Genomic DNA, 17,024 nt, shown 5'->3' on the forward strand with positions numbered 1-17,024 from the left:
CATTGCAGAGGCAGCAGCTTGAAAGTGCCTGGGTTATACGAGAATGAGATTCACTGACTAATTTTAGAGCATGTGCCAGAGGGGCAGGGATCTAGTGGAACTTTCTCTAGGGACAGAATTGCTAGTGCATTTTTTTTACTCTCCTTCCACCTAGCTGGCCTGGTGCTGGCAGGTACCATTTCTGTCACTCTCCCACTCTCCATTAGCCTCACTAACACCATGCACCCAGTGTTCCTCTAAGGACCCACCCCACTCCACCCAGTGGGCAGCCTCAGCTGGCCCCAGTGCCCCCCCAAAGTGGGTCCTGCTCCAGGGGGCCATTCCACCCTCCAGTATGCTCACAGCAATCATGGCCCAACCACAACAGGTGAGTACATGCAGCCCACACAGAGGATACCCCTGGAGCACCTGGTTCTGGTGACCAGGGGGTATTGTATCACTGGATATTAAGAAGATATTATGATGAACTTTATGCTACCAAATTTGATAACTGAGATGAAATGGATACAGTCCTAGAAAAACACAAGTTATAAGAAATGTCACAAACAGAAAGAGAAAAATTTTAGCAGTCTTTTTATCTATCTATTAAAGAAGTTTAACCTAGAATTTAAAACCTCTCTTCATTGGTGAATTCTTCCTGTCGTTTAAAGAAATAATACCAGTATCGTACAAGTTCCTTTGGAGAACAACAAAAACAAAAAGCATTTTCCACCTCATTTGATAGTAAATTGAACTATATTAGAATAAAAAATTACTCTTCTTCCAAAGGTATCATCATGGTCAGAATGGTGGTCACCTCTGGAGGTCAGTAATTGACTGGGAAGGACCACAAGGAAATTTCCTGGGATAATTAAAATATTTTATATTTTCATCTAGGTGGTGGTTACATGCGGTATAATATGAAAAAACTCATGAGTTCTACATTTAAGATCTGCACTTTACTGTATAGAAATTATACCTCAATAAATGAAGAATTTCTTATGCAGATCATCTTATGAGCCTGTGAGATTATTCCTTGGGGATATTTATATAGGAATGGTATTGCTTGATCATTGGAGTATACATGCTGTACACAAGTGTGCCCATTTCACCACATCTATGCCAGTACTTGGCATTATCCAGATTTCTTATTTTGTGGCCAATCTAATGGATGTAAAGTGGTATTGTGGTGTTTTTCCCCCTTTTTAATATCTGTTATCCATTTGGGTTTCCTCTCCTGTGAATTTCTTGTTCCTGTTATTTTATCTTGTCTGACCATATAGTTTTCTTCTATTCTTGACTTGTACCTAATTTGCTCACTTCCTTTTCCATTGAGCCTTTTCCCCCCACTGAGATGCCACTGGCTATGGATGTTGTTTACTGTCTTCTGGATATTTGTTCCCGTAGTAATTAATTCAAAAGATTCTTCCATTCTGAACACTTAAGCTTTTTATTTGTATTCTTATGACTTCCATATTGGCACCACTAGTTGCTATATTATAACTGGGCTTTAGTACCACACTTACCTACATATTAGACAATTCCCACAGAATATTCTACTTTATTCATCCTTACTTAGTATGTGAGGAATTGGCATCATCATTGCCCAAATCAGGAATCTTCAACATTCCAAACTTTGTCAGATTCTGCTGTTTCTTGTTTCTTCCCTCTTAGCTATCTTCTCCTAATTACTCTGCAATTCCTTTTTTTTCTTTTTAAAAGAATACTATTTAGATATCCTCTCATCTTAACTCCTAGTATCATCACCTAGAGTAAGTCTGTATTTTCTTATGCTTGGATTACTCTGTTCCTAATGGGATTTGCAGATTCCATTCTTGTTTCTAGTTCATCTTAAATGCCACTGATAGATTTCATTACCTGAGACACTGCATTTATCTTTGCCATTAGCTTTATGAAGTAAAGCTATTAATATTAAATATTAATTTTTTGCAGTCCAAATGATTTTATTTTTATTTTTTAAAATTTATTTTATTGAAGTATAGTTGATTTACAATGTTGTGTTAATTTATGCTGTACAACACAGTGATTCAGTTATACATATATATATTCTTTTTCATATTCTTTTCTGTTATAGTTTATCACAGGATATTGAATATAGTTTCCTGTGTCAATTACTCCATGTTATATAAAACATGACCAATAGCTCTTCTCTCAGTGCCACCTACAACATGGCCATTTATTTCCAATTAAAGTTGTATCTGTGCAGTTTCCTTAATTCATGCTTTCCTCAGATTTTCACCTTGTCTTTAATGCCTACCAAATATGAAGTTCGTCTCTGAATCTAGGCTCTTTATTATTTTGTGCTTTGCCTATCTAGGCAATAGACACTTCCGTTTTGTTTCAGGTTATCGTCTATTCCATGAAACTCCCCTTACCTACTCCAAAGTTATTGCTCTTTTCCATTTCCGTTCCCCCATCACTCAGATGCTTCTGCCCCTAGTAATTTTGAAAGTCCCTGAAAATAAGAGCCTGTATCTTATTTTCGTTATCCAAATGCTAAGCACAAAGAAAATACCAATATTAACTAATCAAATTTGTGGGGGACAAGAATATGAGTATTTTGCTCTATTTCAAAAGGGTTTTTAAAAGTTCTACTGAGAGAAATTCAACGTAACATAGATTGTAATTGGAAAGCAAAGACAATGGAATCAAATATTTAAAAGTTTACTGTCTATGCATTGTGTTTCTATTTTTTTTTCTTTTTTTCTTTTTTTTAATTAGGGAGGGGGAGAAGGGGGGTCAGGAGGCGGTGAGGTGAGGTGGAAGTGAGAACGAGGAAACCTGTGCTAAAACCTCTTCTAAGAGAAAAAGAAAGAGCGACCACCCCCTGCTCCTCGCCGCCGCTGGTGCAAAAGGCGGTAACCAACCACCCAAGCCCACACCTGGCCCGAGCTCCACACCCAGGGCAGGAAGGGGGGTGAGAAGGAGGGCGGAGGAGGCCTGCCCTTTTTGTATTCAATTGCCCGTGCGTCTATGCAAAAAGCCTGGAGCAGGGCTGCACCCGCGGGAGGCGCGCACAATGGCTGAAAGCTTTTCTGTTTGGGGATGTGGCTGTACCTGCTCGCCCCTTCTGTGTTTCTATTTTTTAAACATTTATTTATTTTTGGCTGCTATTAGAAGTCTATTAAAATGATTAGCAAAATGAATAGCACATAGGGTGTCTGCTTCAGAGGTTCAGAAAAAAGTCTCACTAGCAATATGATCAGATTAATTTTCAAAATAAAAGACTCAAACTATTTGATGAAGCATACATACATTTTTAAATAGCACAAAAGAAGATGCTAAGCAGAAATGGAGGAAGAGGATATGAACATGTCCTTTTATTTGGGAATAAACTGGACTTTTGGGAGGCATTTTTTTGAGTGGCAAAGAGAATGCCAGTTTGCCTGCACAGCTCTTTCTAGACTGATGACTCTCCATTTATGTACTGTTCATTGAATCTGTGGGATCAGGAAAGGTGTAGAGAAGCTTTTTATTGCAGGAGCAAATTTTTTACAATGAATATTGGTGCTGGTGATCTAAATATTGTCCAATACAGCAGGGGGTTAGAAGTTAAGTTCTATTTATGTTAGACATTTTATATACATTTAAGTGTTAAGTAAAGTGAGAAGTGAAGCCACCTCTAAAACCAAGCCTAGGAATCCAGGGCTTAATAACTTCCAAATAAAGTAAAGCCAAATGTATGAGAATAAAATGCAACTTAAGAATAAGAGGAGGGAGAGGCCTTCAAGATGGTGGAGGAGTAAGACGGAGATCACTTTCCTCCCCACAAATACATCAGAAATACATCTACATGTGGAACAACTCCTACAGAACACCTACTGAACGCTGGCAGAAGACCTCAGACTTCCCAAAAGATATATTTTTTTTTCCTTTTTCCCTTGTGAAAATTCCCTTGCGAGTGTGTATGTGTATGCTTCTTTGTGGGATTTTGGCTGTCTGGCTTTGCTTTTCCATTTGTCCTAGGGTTCTGTCTGTTTTTTTTTTTTTACTATAGTTTTTAGTGCTTGTTATCATTGATGGATTTGTTTTTTGGTTTGGTTGCTCTCTTCTTTCTTTCTTTTTTTTATTACTTTTTAATTTTTTTTAATTTTTAATACTTTAAAAAAATTTTTATTTTAATAACTTTATTTTATTTTCTTTCTTTCTTTCTTTCTTTCTTTTTTTCTCTCTTTTCTTCTGAGCCATTTGGCTGACAGGGTCTTGGTGCTCCGGCTGGGTGTCAGTCCTGTGCCTCTGAGGTGGGAGAGCCGAGTTCAGCACACTGGTCCACCAGAGACCTCCCAGCTCCACTCAACGACCAGCAAGCTACAGTGCTGGACACCCTATGCCAAACAACTAGCAAGATAGGAACACAACCCCACCCATTAGCAGAGAGGCTGTCTAAAATCATAATAAGGTCACAGACACCCCAAAACACACCACCGGACAGGGCCCTGCCCACCAGAAAGACAAGATCCAGTCTCATCCACCAGAACACAAGCACCAGTCCCCTCCACCAGGAAGCCTACACAACCCACTGAACCAACCTTAGCCACTGGGGGCAGACACCAAAAACAACGGGAACTATGAACCTGCAGCCTGTGAAAAGGAGACCCCAAACACAGTAAGTTAAACAAAATGAAAAGACAGAGAAACACACAGCAGATGAAGGAGCAAGGTAAAAACCCACCAGACCAAACAAATGATGAGGAAATAGGCAGTCTACCTGAAAAAGAATTCAGAGTAATGATAGTAAAGATGATCCAAAATCTTGGAAATAGAATGGAGAAAATATAAGAAACGTTTAACAAGAATCTAGAAGAACTAAAGAGAAAACAAACAACGATGAACAACACAATAAATGAAATTAAAACTTCTCTAGAAGGAATCTATAGCAGAATAACTGAGGCAGAAGAACTGATAAGTGACCTGGAAGATAAAATAGTGGAAATAACTACCGAACAGCAGAATAAAGAAAAAAGAATGAAAAGAATTGAGGACACTCTCAGAGACCTCTGGGACAACATTAAACGCACCAACATTCGAATTATAGGGGTCCCAGAAGAAGAAGAGAAAAAGAAAGGGACTGAGAAAATATTTGAAGAGGTTATAGTTGAAAACTTCCCAAATATGGGAAAGGAAATAGTCAATCAAGTCCAGGAAGCACAGAGAGTCCCATAGAGGATAAATCCAAGGAGAAACATGCCAAGACACATATTAATCAAACTACCAAAAATTAAATACAAAGAAAAAATATTAAAAGCAGCAAGGGAAAAACAACAAATAACATACAAAGGAATCCCCATAAGGTTAACAGCTGATCTTTCAGCAGAAACTCTGCAAGCCAGAAGCGAGTGTCAGAACATATTTAAAGTGATGAAAGGGAAAAAACTACAACCAAGATTACTGCACCCAGCAAGGATCTCATTCAGATTCGATGGAGAAACTAAAACCTTTACAGACAAGTAAAAGCTAAAAGAATTCACCACCACCAAACCAGCTTTACAACAAATGCTAAAGGAACTTCTCTAGGCAGGAAACACAAGAGAAGGAAAAGACCTACAATAACAAACCCAAAACAATTAAGAAAATGGTAATAGGAACATACATATCGATAACTACCTTAAATGTAAATGGATTAAATGCTCCAACCAAAAGACATAGACTGGCTGAATGGATACAAAAACAAGACCCGTATATATGCTGTCTACAAGAGACCCACTTCAGACCTAGGGACACATACAGACTGAAAGTGAGGGGATGGAAAAAGATATTCCATGCAAATGGAAATCAAAAGAAAGCTGGAGTAGCAATTCTCATATCAGACAAAATAAACTTTAAAATAAGACTATTACAAGAGACAAAGAAGGACACTACATAATGATCAAGGGATCAATCCAAGAAGAAGATAGAACAATTGTAAATATTTATGCACCCAACATAGGAGCACCTCAGTACAGAAGGCAAATGCTAACAGCCATAAAAGGAGAAATCGGCAGTAACACAATCATAGTAGGGGACTTTAACACCCCACTTTCACCAATGGACAGATCATCCAAAATGAAAATAAATAAGGAAACACAAGCTTTAAATGATACATTAAACAAGATGGACTTAATTGATATTTATAGGACATTCCATCCAAAAACAACAGAATACACTTTCTTCTCAAGTGCTCATGGAACATTCTCCAGGATAGATCATATCCTGGGTCACAAACCAAGCCTTGGTAAATTTAAGAAAATTGAAATCATATCAAGTATCTTTTCTGATCACAATGCTATGAGACTAGATATCAATTACAGGGGAAAAAAATCTGTAAAAATTACAAACACATGGAGGCTAAACAATACACTACTAAATAACCAAGAGATCACTGAAGAAATCAAAGAGGAAATCAAAAAAATACCTAGAAACAAATGACAATGAAAACACGACAACCCAAAACCTATGGAATGCAGCAAAAGCAGTTCTAAGAGGGAAGTTTATAGCAATGCAATCCTACCTCAAGAAACAAAAAACATCTCAAATAAACAACCTAAACTTACACCTAAAGCAATTAGAGAAAGAAGAACAAAAAAACCCCAAAGTTAGCAGACGGAAAGAAATCATAAAGATCAGATCAGAAATAAATGAAAAAGAAATGAAGGAAACAATAGCAAAGATCAATAAAACTAAAAGCTGGTTCTTTGAGAAGATAAACAAAATTGATAAACCGTTAGCCAGACTCATCAAGAGAAAAAGGGAGAAGACTCAATAGTCTTGAAAAAGGAGAAGTAACAACTGACACTTCAGAAATACAAAGGATCATGAGAGATTACTACAAGCAACTATATGCCAATAAAATGGACAACCTGGAAGAAATGGACAGATTCTTAGAAAAGCACAACCTTCTGAGACTGAAGCAGGAAGAAATAGAAAATGTAAGCAGACCAATCACAAGCACTGAAATTGAGACCGTGATTAAAAATCTTCCAACAAACAAAAGCCCAGGACCAGATGGCTTCACAGGCGAATTCTATCAAACATTTAGAGAAGAGCTAACACCTATCCTTCTCAAACTCTTCCAAAATATAGCAGAGGGAGGAACACTCCCCAACTCATTCTACGAGGCCACCATCACCCTGATACCAAAACCAGACAAAGATGTCACAAAGAAAACTACAGGCCAATATCACTGATGAACATACATGCAAATATCCTCAACAAAATACTAGCAAACAGAATCCAACAGCACAGTAAAAGGATCATACACCATGATTAAGTGGGGTTTATCCCAGGAATGCAAGGATTCTTGCATATACGCAAACCAATCAATATGATAAAACATATGAACAAATTGAAGGAGAAAAACCATATGATCATCTCAATAGATGCAGTAAAAGCTTTCAACAAGGGGCTTCCCTGGTGGCGCAGTGGTTAAGAATCCGCCTGCCAAGGCAGGGGACACGGGTTCAAGCCCTGGCCCGGGGAAGATCCCACATGCCGCGGAGCAACTAAGCCCATGCTCCACAACTGCTGAGCCTGTGCTCCAGAGTCTGTGAGCCACAACTACTGAAGCCTGTGTGCGCCTAGAGCCCGTGCTCCGCAACAAGAGAAGTCACTGCAATGAGAAGCCTGCGCACCGCAATGAAGAGGAGCCCCTGCTCCCCGCAACTAGAGAAAGCCCATGCACAACAACGAAGACTCAACGCAGCCAAAAATAGATAAATAAATTTATAAAAAGAAAAAAAAAAGCATTTGACAAAATTCAACACCCATTTATGATAAAAACTCTCCAGAAAGTAGACATAGAGGGAACTTACCTCAACATAATAAAGGCCATATATGACAAACCCACAGCCAACATCGTTCTCAATGGTGAAAACTGAAACCATTTCCACTAAGATCAGGAACAAGACAAGGTTGCCCACTCTCCCCACTGTTATTCAACATAGTTTTGGAAGTTTTAGCCACAGCAATCAGAGAAGAAAAAGAAAGAAAAGGAATCCAAACTGGAAAAGAAGAAGTAAAGCTGTCACTGTTTGCAGATGACATGATACAATACATAGAGCATACTAAAGACTCTACCAGAAAACTACTAGAGCTAATCAATGAATTTGGTAAAGTAGCAGGATACAAAATTAATGCACAGAAATCTCTTGCATTCCTATACACTAATGATGAAAATTCTGAAAGAGAAATTAAGGAAACACTCCCATTTACCATTGCAACAAAAAGAATAAAATACTTAGGAATAAACCTACCTAAGGAGACAGAAGACCTGTATGCAGAAAACTATAAGACACTGATGAAAGAAATTAAAGATGATACAAACAGATGGAGAGATATACCATGTTCTCAGATTGGAAGAATCAACATTGTGAAAATGACTATACTACCCAAAGCAATCAATGCAATCCCTATCAAACTACCAATGGCATTTTTCACAGAACTAGAAGCAAAAATTTCACAATGTGTATGGAAACACAAAAGACCCCAAATAGCCAAAGCAGTCTTGAGAAAGAAAAACGGAGCTGGAGAAATCAGGCTCCCTGACTTCAGACTATACTACAAAGCTACAGTAATCAAGACAGTATGGTACTGGCACAAAAACAGAAATATAGATAAATGGAACAGGATAGAAAGCCCAGAGATAAACCCACGCACATATGGTCAACTTATTTTTGATAAAGGAGGCAAGAATATACAATGGAGAAAAGATAGTCTCTTCAATAAGTGGTGCTGGGAAAACTGGACAGCTACATGTAAAAGAATGAAATTAGAACACTCCCTAACACCATACACAAAAATAAACTGAAAATGGGTTAAGGACCTAAATGTAAGGCCAGACACTATAAAACTCTTAGAGGAAAACATAGGCAGAACAATATGACATAAATCACAGCAAGATCTTTTTTGACCCACCTCCTAGAGAAACGGAAATAAAAATAAACAAATGGGACCTAATGAAACTTAAAAGCTTTTGCACAACAAAGGAAACCATAAACAAGACCAAAAGACAACCCTCAGAATGGGAGGAAATATTTGCAAATGAAGCAACTGACAAACGATTAATCTCCAAAATTTACAAGCAGCTCATGCAGCTCAATATCAAAAAAACCAAACAACCCAGTCCAAAAATGGGCAGAAGACCTAAATAGACATTTCTCCAAAGAAGATATACAGATTGCCAACAAACACATGAAAGAATGCTCAACATCATTAATCATTAGAGAAATGCAAATCAAAACTACAATGAGATATCATCTCACACTGGTCAGAGTGGCCATCATCAAAAAATCTACAAACAATAAATGCTGGAGAGGGTGTAGAGAAAAGGGAACCCTCTTGCACTGTTGGTGGGAATGTAAATTGATACAGCCACTATGTAGAACAGTATGGAGGTTCCTTAAAAAACTAAAAATAGAACTACCATACGACCCAGCAATCCCACTACTGGGCATATACCCTGAGAAAACCATAATTCAAAAAGAGTCATGTACCACAATGTTCATTGAAGGTGTATTTACAATAGCCAGGACATGGAAGCAACCTGAGTGTCCATCGACAGGTGAATGTTTAAAGAAGATGTGGCAGATATATACAATGGAATATTACTCAGCCATAAAAAGAAACGTAATTGAGTTATTTGTAGTGAGGTGGGTGGACCTAGAGTGTGTCATACAGAGTGAAGCAAGTCAGAAAGAGAAAAACAAATACCGTATGCTAACACATATATATGGAATCAAAAAAACAATGGTTCTGACGAACCTAGGGGCAGGACAGGAATAAAGACACAGACGTAGAGAATGGACTTGAGGACACGGGGAGGGGGAAGGGTAAGCTGGGACGAAGTGAGAGAGTGGCATGGACTTATATATACTACCAAATGTAAAATAGATAGCTAGTGGGAAGTATCTGCAAAGCACAGGGAGATCAGCTCGGTGATTTGTGACCACCTAGAGGGGTGGGATAGGGAAGGTGGGAGGGAGATGCAAGAGGGAGGAGATATGGGGATATATGTATATGTATAGCTGATTCACTTTGTTATAAAGCAGAAACAAACACACCCTTGTAAAGTAATTATACTCCAATAAAGATGTTAAAAAATTAAAAAAAAGAAGAGGATGAGATTTTTTATGGGACATGTGTTCAGAGTACAGTATCAAAATGACTAACAGGGGAAAACTGGATTTGATGATTCAGAGCATTCTCAGTATCTAAAAACTCTTGCTGGTGAGATAGTGTGTAATTCTTCATTTTACAATTATTATTGAGATTGGCATATGTCTCATGAACTGTACTTGTGATGGAACAATCTGTGATTCCCACTCTGGGCAAGAATAGTATATTAATTGTGTTAAAGGTAATTTACAGTAGTAAAGAGAGCATTAGATACAGTGACTTAAATACAGAATTTTATTTCTCTCTTATATAAAGTCTCTAATATCACAGGCCATTGGAAAACCTAGTTGCTCCTGCTTATTCGTGAATCCAGATTCCTTCCATTACTCAACTCCGCTGTCTCTTGGATTCTTTGTGGCATCTGCATGTTTGAATCCATGTTGCCGTCAAGTCCAGGTTTTAGTAAGCAAGAGGGTAGAAGAAGGTATAGAGAAAACATGCCTACTGTTTCAATGCTCTGGTTTGAAGGTAGCACCCATTATTTTCTCTCACATTCTGTTTAGAACATTGTCACATGGCCACACCAATTTTCAAAGGAGGTTGAGAAATGTTATATGACTGGGCAGCCATATGCCTGGCTACTACTCTGTTTTTGCAAAAGAATGATGAAACAGATTCTGGTGGGCAGCATTCAGTCTACCACAGTTGGTTTGTCATCTCTCTGATTTTGTACTTCTTGTTAAATATATATAATTTTTGTTCCAAGAAAACAATAACACCTGGATGGAGAGTTGGAGTATAGACATCCATTTATTGTTTGTATAGGTCAAGATGGCTGTGATCACAATATTTTTCCTATAGGCATGAATAAATTAATTTTTTCAGTTTTTTTGAGATATAATTGACATACATCATGGTATAAATTTAATGTGTACAGCATAATGACTGGACATATATATCATGAAATGATTGCCACAGTAAGTTTAGTTAACATCCATATCGTATAGATACAAAAAAGAGAAAGAAAAAATTTTTCCTCGTGATGAGAATTTTTAGGATCTACTCTCTTAGCAAATTTAACTGTTTTTTATCACCTTAATTTGATATTGTTGCTCATAAGCAAGAAGCAGTGAGATAAGTGAGGATTTAGAATTGAACGCTAATGAGGACTTAGACTCTGAGTCACCCCTTCAAGCCAAGCTAATGAAGACTTAGACTCTGAGTCACCCCTTCAAGCCTAGGCTCTCCACAGAAATTTCCCCTTAAAACCCTTGTCTGTTTAATCTTCACTTCACCCTTCTTGATATCCCCTACCAAAATAGAGCTAGATTGCTTAGCTGAACTCCAATCTCCAATACTGAATATATATATATATATATATATATATATATATATATATATATAAAATCATTCTGAACTTCACTTTCCTTATCTACAATGGTGGATAATAATAGAAAATACCTCATAGGGCTTTTGAAAGGATTAAATGAGTTCATATGTATATATTTCTTAGAACAATGCCTGGAACATCGTGTCATATAAGAGCTTGGCACATAATAAGTGCTATATATGTACTTTCTGTCATTGTCATCATCATCATCATCATCATCATCATCATCATCATCATCATCAAATTTACTGGTTTCCCTGTGTTCAATTTGGATTAATTTACGTGTACCTTTTAATCTTCTGCTGTCTATTCTTTGTGTCAATTTTACTTTTTCATTCTCTTTTTAGATGGAAAGTTTGGGATTAAGACCTCACAAAAAAGAATTTCTGGAAAAGTTTCATTTCATACTGAAATGGAGGGTGAAGATACAAGAGATGATTCATTGTATTCCATTTTAGAAGAACTGTGGCACGGTGCTGAACAGATAAAAAGCTATCAGGAAAAACAGAACAAACCTCTGAGTCATGCTGCTTTCATCAATAAGAAAATGTTGAATACAGAATGGGATTATGAATATAAAGACAGTGGAAAATTTGTTCATCCAGGCCCAAATCTTATTCCTTCACAGAAAAGATCCCATAAACGTGACTCATTTGGAAAGAGTTTAAAGTATAATTTAGATGTACCTATTCATAATAAAAACAATGCAACAAAGAACTTTGATAAAATTATTGGACACGGTCAAGTTTTCACCCAGAGCTCTTCTTATACTAACCATGAAAATACACATACAGGAGTGAAATTCTGTGACAGCAATCAGTGTGGCAAAGTCTTCAGCCTCAAACAAGCACTCAGTCACAATCTGAAATTTCCTGTTGGGGAGAAAGCAAATATGTGTACTGAACTTGGGAAGATCTTCACCCAGAGGTCACACCTCTTTGCACCTCAGAGAATTCATACTATGGAAAAACCTCATGAACTTAGCAAATGTGTGAATGTTTTTACACAGAAGCCACTACTCAGTATATATTTGAGAGTTCATAGAGATGAAAAACTATATATATGTTCTGAGTGTGGGAAGGCGTTCATCCAAAATTCAGAATTAATTATGCATGAGAAAATTCATACTAGAGAAAAACCCTATAAATGTAGTGAATGTGGAAAATCATTTTTCCAAGTGTCATCTCTACTTAGGCATCAGACAACCCATACTGGAGAAAAACTTTATGAATGCAGTGAATGTGGGAAAGGCTTCTCCCTGAACTCAGCCCTCAATGTACATCAGAAAATTCATACTGGAGAGAGACACCACAAGTGCAGTGAGTGTGGGAAAGCCTTTACCCAAAAATCAACGCTCAGAATGCATCAGAGAATTCATACAGGAGAGAGATCCTACATATGTACTGAATGTGGACAGGCCTTCATCCAAAAGGCACACTTGATTGCACATCAAAGGATTCATACTGGAGAGAAGCCTTATGAATGCAGTGACTGTGCGAAATCTTTCCCTTCTAAGTCACAACTCCAGATGCATAAGCGAATTCACACAGGAGAGAAACCCTATATATGCACTGACTGTGGGAAGGCCTTTACCAACAGGTCAAATCTCAATACTCACCAGAAATCTCATACTGGAGAGAAGTCTTATATATGTGCAGAATGTGGGAAAGCCTTCACAGACAGGTCAAATTTCAATAAACACCAGACAATTCATACTGGAGAGAAACCCTATGTCTGTGCTGATTGTGGGAGGGCCTTCATCCAGAAGTCAGAGTTAATTACACATCAGAGAATCCATACTACAGAGAAGCCTTATAAATGTTCTGACTGTGAGAAATCCTTCTCCAAGAAACCACATCTCAAAGTACATCAACGAATTCACACAGGAGAGAAACCATATATATGTGCAGAATGTGGGAAAGCTTTCACTGACAGGTCAAATTTCAATAAACACCAGACAATTCATACTGGAGAGAAACCCTATAAATGTAGTGACTGTGGAAAGGGCTTCACTCAGAAATCAGTTCTGAGTATGCATCGCAATATTCATACATGAAAGTAACCCTGTTTCTTGAAAATGAGAAAACCTTATCACAGAAATCAGGTCTAAGTGTGTATTATAAAATTCAACCAAGACCGATCATATATGAATACATTGTATAATAAAAAGAATTCATCAGGCTCTTTCACCTGAGATGAGAAAAATTATTTGGAAGAGACCCTCTAAGAATGCACTGAATGAAGGGGAACTTCCATATTTTCACAGCCTCACAAAATATAATAGAATTCATACTGGGGAAAATGCTGTCAGTTTGAGGCATTAGGAAAAGCCTTCCTGTACAAAGTATTATATAAGGCAAGTTATTACCAAATTCTTTACAGATGGAGTATGCAAAATTATATAAATGACTGTAATGTTTACTGTGTTATATTAAGCAATTTAAAGTGTCAACAAAACAAAAGGTAGGACAACAAAATGATATATTTAATGTGTAGACCTGCTCTCAGTTCTGTAGGGTATTTGTAGCAGAACACATTGCACAATGGGAGGAATAATTGAATTGAAATTTTTTTTTGGATTTAATGTAATTGTGGCTATCAAATATGTTTCCTATTGAATATTTTGCTCATGTGAATCCACAGTTTTAAAGTCATTATGGTTTTATATATACACACATCTGCTGATATAATTTTACATGAACACATAAATATAATCCTATCATTCATACTGGTTTCCATGACATCATATTTTTATCTTCCTTCATTGTGGTACAATGCAAAATAGCCACAGATCTCTCCCATCTTTTTTTATGCACCCCCCTTTGTAATATTACTCTGTTGTTTTTCTTATTAAGAGGTAGAGCTGTCTCTCTACTCCTTGACTCTGAGCTTGGCCATGTGACTTGTTTTGGCCAATGTACATTAACAAAGAGATTCAAGAAGATGCTGGGGAAGTGTGTAAAGCCTGCCTCGAGTCTTACCCTCTCTTGCTGCTCTTTGGAATTCCAAGACCTTCGTGTGAAGAAACTCATTACTGAGGGATGAGAAGCCACATGGAACAGAGATGAACCAGGCCAGCTGAAGCCCCTTAGACCAAATGCCAGACATGGGAGTGAGGCCTTCATCAACCTTCAGCCCCAGCCACGCCAGCCCACACCAGAAGAGCCACACCAGTTATCCCAGCCAACCTGGAGAATTATGAGATAAATAAAATGATTATTGTTTTAAGCTACTAAGTTTGGGGTAGTCTGTTGCACAGCAAATGCTAAGTAATACCTAAAAGTGTACGCCTACTGGGGGTATTGTATCAAAACATAAGACGTGACATTAGCTTTGGGCCTGAGCAGCAGGCAGAGACTGGAAAAACAATGAGGAAAACTGTTAAGAAAGGCTGGAAATCATGGCAGTCTGTGTTGTTTAGTAAGGGAAAAAAATAGCAAAAAATAGCAAAACAGTCACCATCCTCTGTGGAAAGATAGAGAATGTACCAAATGAACTTGTGGATCTGGCTAAAGAGATTTCCAACAGAATGTTGGAAGTATCAGTTTGCTTCTTTTAGCTGCATATGATAAGATACAGAAAGAAAAGTATGAACTAAGCAAATAACTCTTCCATTTGCGAGCAGAATTCAGAAGAAATAACAGAAAAGCCAGGACTTGGCTGGGTTGGAAAATAACTGCTTCACATCTCCAGTCTCTCCAGCCACCAAAATATTCTCAAGGTGAAAAAATGGCCCAAGGGTAGAGATCAAATCGTAGATGTGGCTCTAAGACCCTTTGTTAAAATGTGTGAAATATTTAGGTTGGAGTTTGGGAGACTCTCTCAGCTAAGTCAAACAGCTTCTAAAAACTTCACAACATTGTCCCAGTAGCCTGACACACTGCTCACAGTAGGGAGGGTAAAAAGAATTGTTGATGTCGCATTTGGGACATGGAGTAAATACAAACCAGATTCATAGAAACTTGTAACATTTTTAATAGAGCTTTACTAGCAAAACTACCTCCAGGTTGGACTTAAAGGGACTGAAACAGTCCAAAATGAAAAGTGGCCTCTGGACTCCCCTTTCTAACTTCTGTGAACAGGAAGCACGCTGAGAAAGTTACTCAGCTGCAAACATGGGCCATTTCTTATGGGAAAAGAAGGCTGTCTCAGAGAGGAGACCCAAGAACAATGTACTAAAATGGACTGGGAAGCCATTCCCAGGTAGAACTGTGACCTAAGCAAGAAACATTATTTGCCCCTGGGGCAGGGATACCTGACAATATTTGCTCTGTGGGATTTCAGAATTATTATGGAACAGTGACTGATATGTGCCTCTTGTTCTTCCCCTTTTTGAATGGGAGTATCTGTTGCAGTTATCCTGTCCCTATCTCACTATTGTATTTATATTTATGTGTGTGTGTGTGTGTGTGTGTGTGTGTGTGTGTGTGTGTGTGTGTTGGGTTGGGGGGGGTGGTCATATACCTTGTCATTTAACTCACAGGTCTCTGGATCAAGAAACTGAGAAACTGCACCCAAGGAGCCTCAGCCATATCTGAACCTGATGCAGAAGACTTAAGGTCTTAGATTTGAGCCTGTTGCTATAATTTGGGATAAACGTTTAGAGGTCTTGGAATGAAGGTGAACATATTTTGCATGGTATGATAATGTAAATAATTTATGACCAGAAGAGAGACTGTTAGATAGAAAATGCTACAAATTTCCATCCCTATATGTATGCCTGTTTTCAGTCATTATTTTGCTTTGTATTTCAGTTGGGATAATTTCTATTAACCTATCTTCAAGTTGACTGGTTTTTAACCCCTACCCTGGCTCTGTTAGATCTACTGATGAACCCATTGAAGGCATTCTTCATCTCAGTTATGTTTTCTTTTTATTTCTAGTATTTCCATTCTCTCTGCTGAAATTCCCCATCTGTTCATACCTGTTGTTTACATTTTCCACTGCCCTCTTTAACATATTAATTAATCATTGTTATTTTAAATTCCCTGTTTGACAGTTCCAACATCTGGATCAACTGAGTCTGGATCTGCTGATTGCTTTGTCTCTTGACAGTAGATTGTTTTCTCTTGCTGTTTTGCATGTAATTTTTGGCTGAATGTCCGATGTTGTATGTAGGAGAGTAGAAACTGAGGTAAATATTTATTCCTGGGAGTAGATAATGGCTGCTTTCCTTATAGGTCATTAGCATAGGGGAATTGAGTCCATCTAGTCAGGATTTAGGCTGGGTTTAGGTTTTGTTGCTCTCTTTACCTGCAGTGTGTCAATGACTTCAAATTTCTCTAGTGTTACCTTGTGCTTAGAATAGGCACTGATTTTCCAGATAATTTTTCTCAATATTCCTGAACCACCCTTGCCTTTAGGCGTTTCCTATGTGCCTGCATCTCAGAGAGGCTCCCTCTCTATGCTCTTGCTTCTCCCTTAGTAGTAGACTTCTATTATTACCTGGGTCTTGGTGACCTGATGAGTGTGGGGACAGGAGTTGTCCTGGGCCAGCCTCAGTCTTAGGTCTTGGAGGGTGAGGCTTTTTCAGTGATCCTGCCCT

The 17,024-nt window shown here is 38.0% G+C and overlaps 1 protein-coding gene across 3 annotated transcripts in view; it reads left to right on the forward strand.

Moving 5' to 3' along the window:
* LOC118889204 (zinc finger protein 81) overlaps positions 1–15,118 on the forward strand; it is an 84,667-nt gene extending 69,549 nt beyond the window's left edge. For 2 of the 3 annotated variants that reach the window (XM_036840985.1, XM_036840986.1), the window contains exon 4: positions 11,827–14,707. In XM_036840985.1, the coding sequence (XP_036696880.1) occupies positions 11,827–13,535 (1,709 nt within the window). In that variant the 3' untranslated portion in view covers positions 13,536–14,707. Of the gene's footprint in view, positions 1–11,826 lie in introns of all 3 variants that reach the window. The other variant, XM_036840984.1, reaches the window with a different exon arrangement.
* Positions 15,119–17,024: the final 1,906 nt, after the last annotated feature.

The sequence above is a fragment of the Balaenoptera musculus genome, chromosome X, assembly GCF_009873245.2.
Source record: "Balaenoptera musculus isolate JJ_BM4_2016_0621 chromosome X, mBalMus1.pri.v3, whole genome shotgun sequence".
NCBI lineage: Eukaryota > Metazoa > Chordata > Mammalia > Artiodactyla > Balaenopteridae > Balaenoptera > Balaenoptera musculus.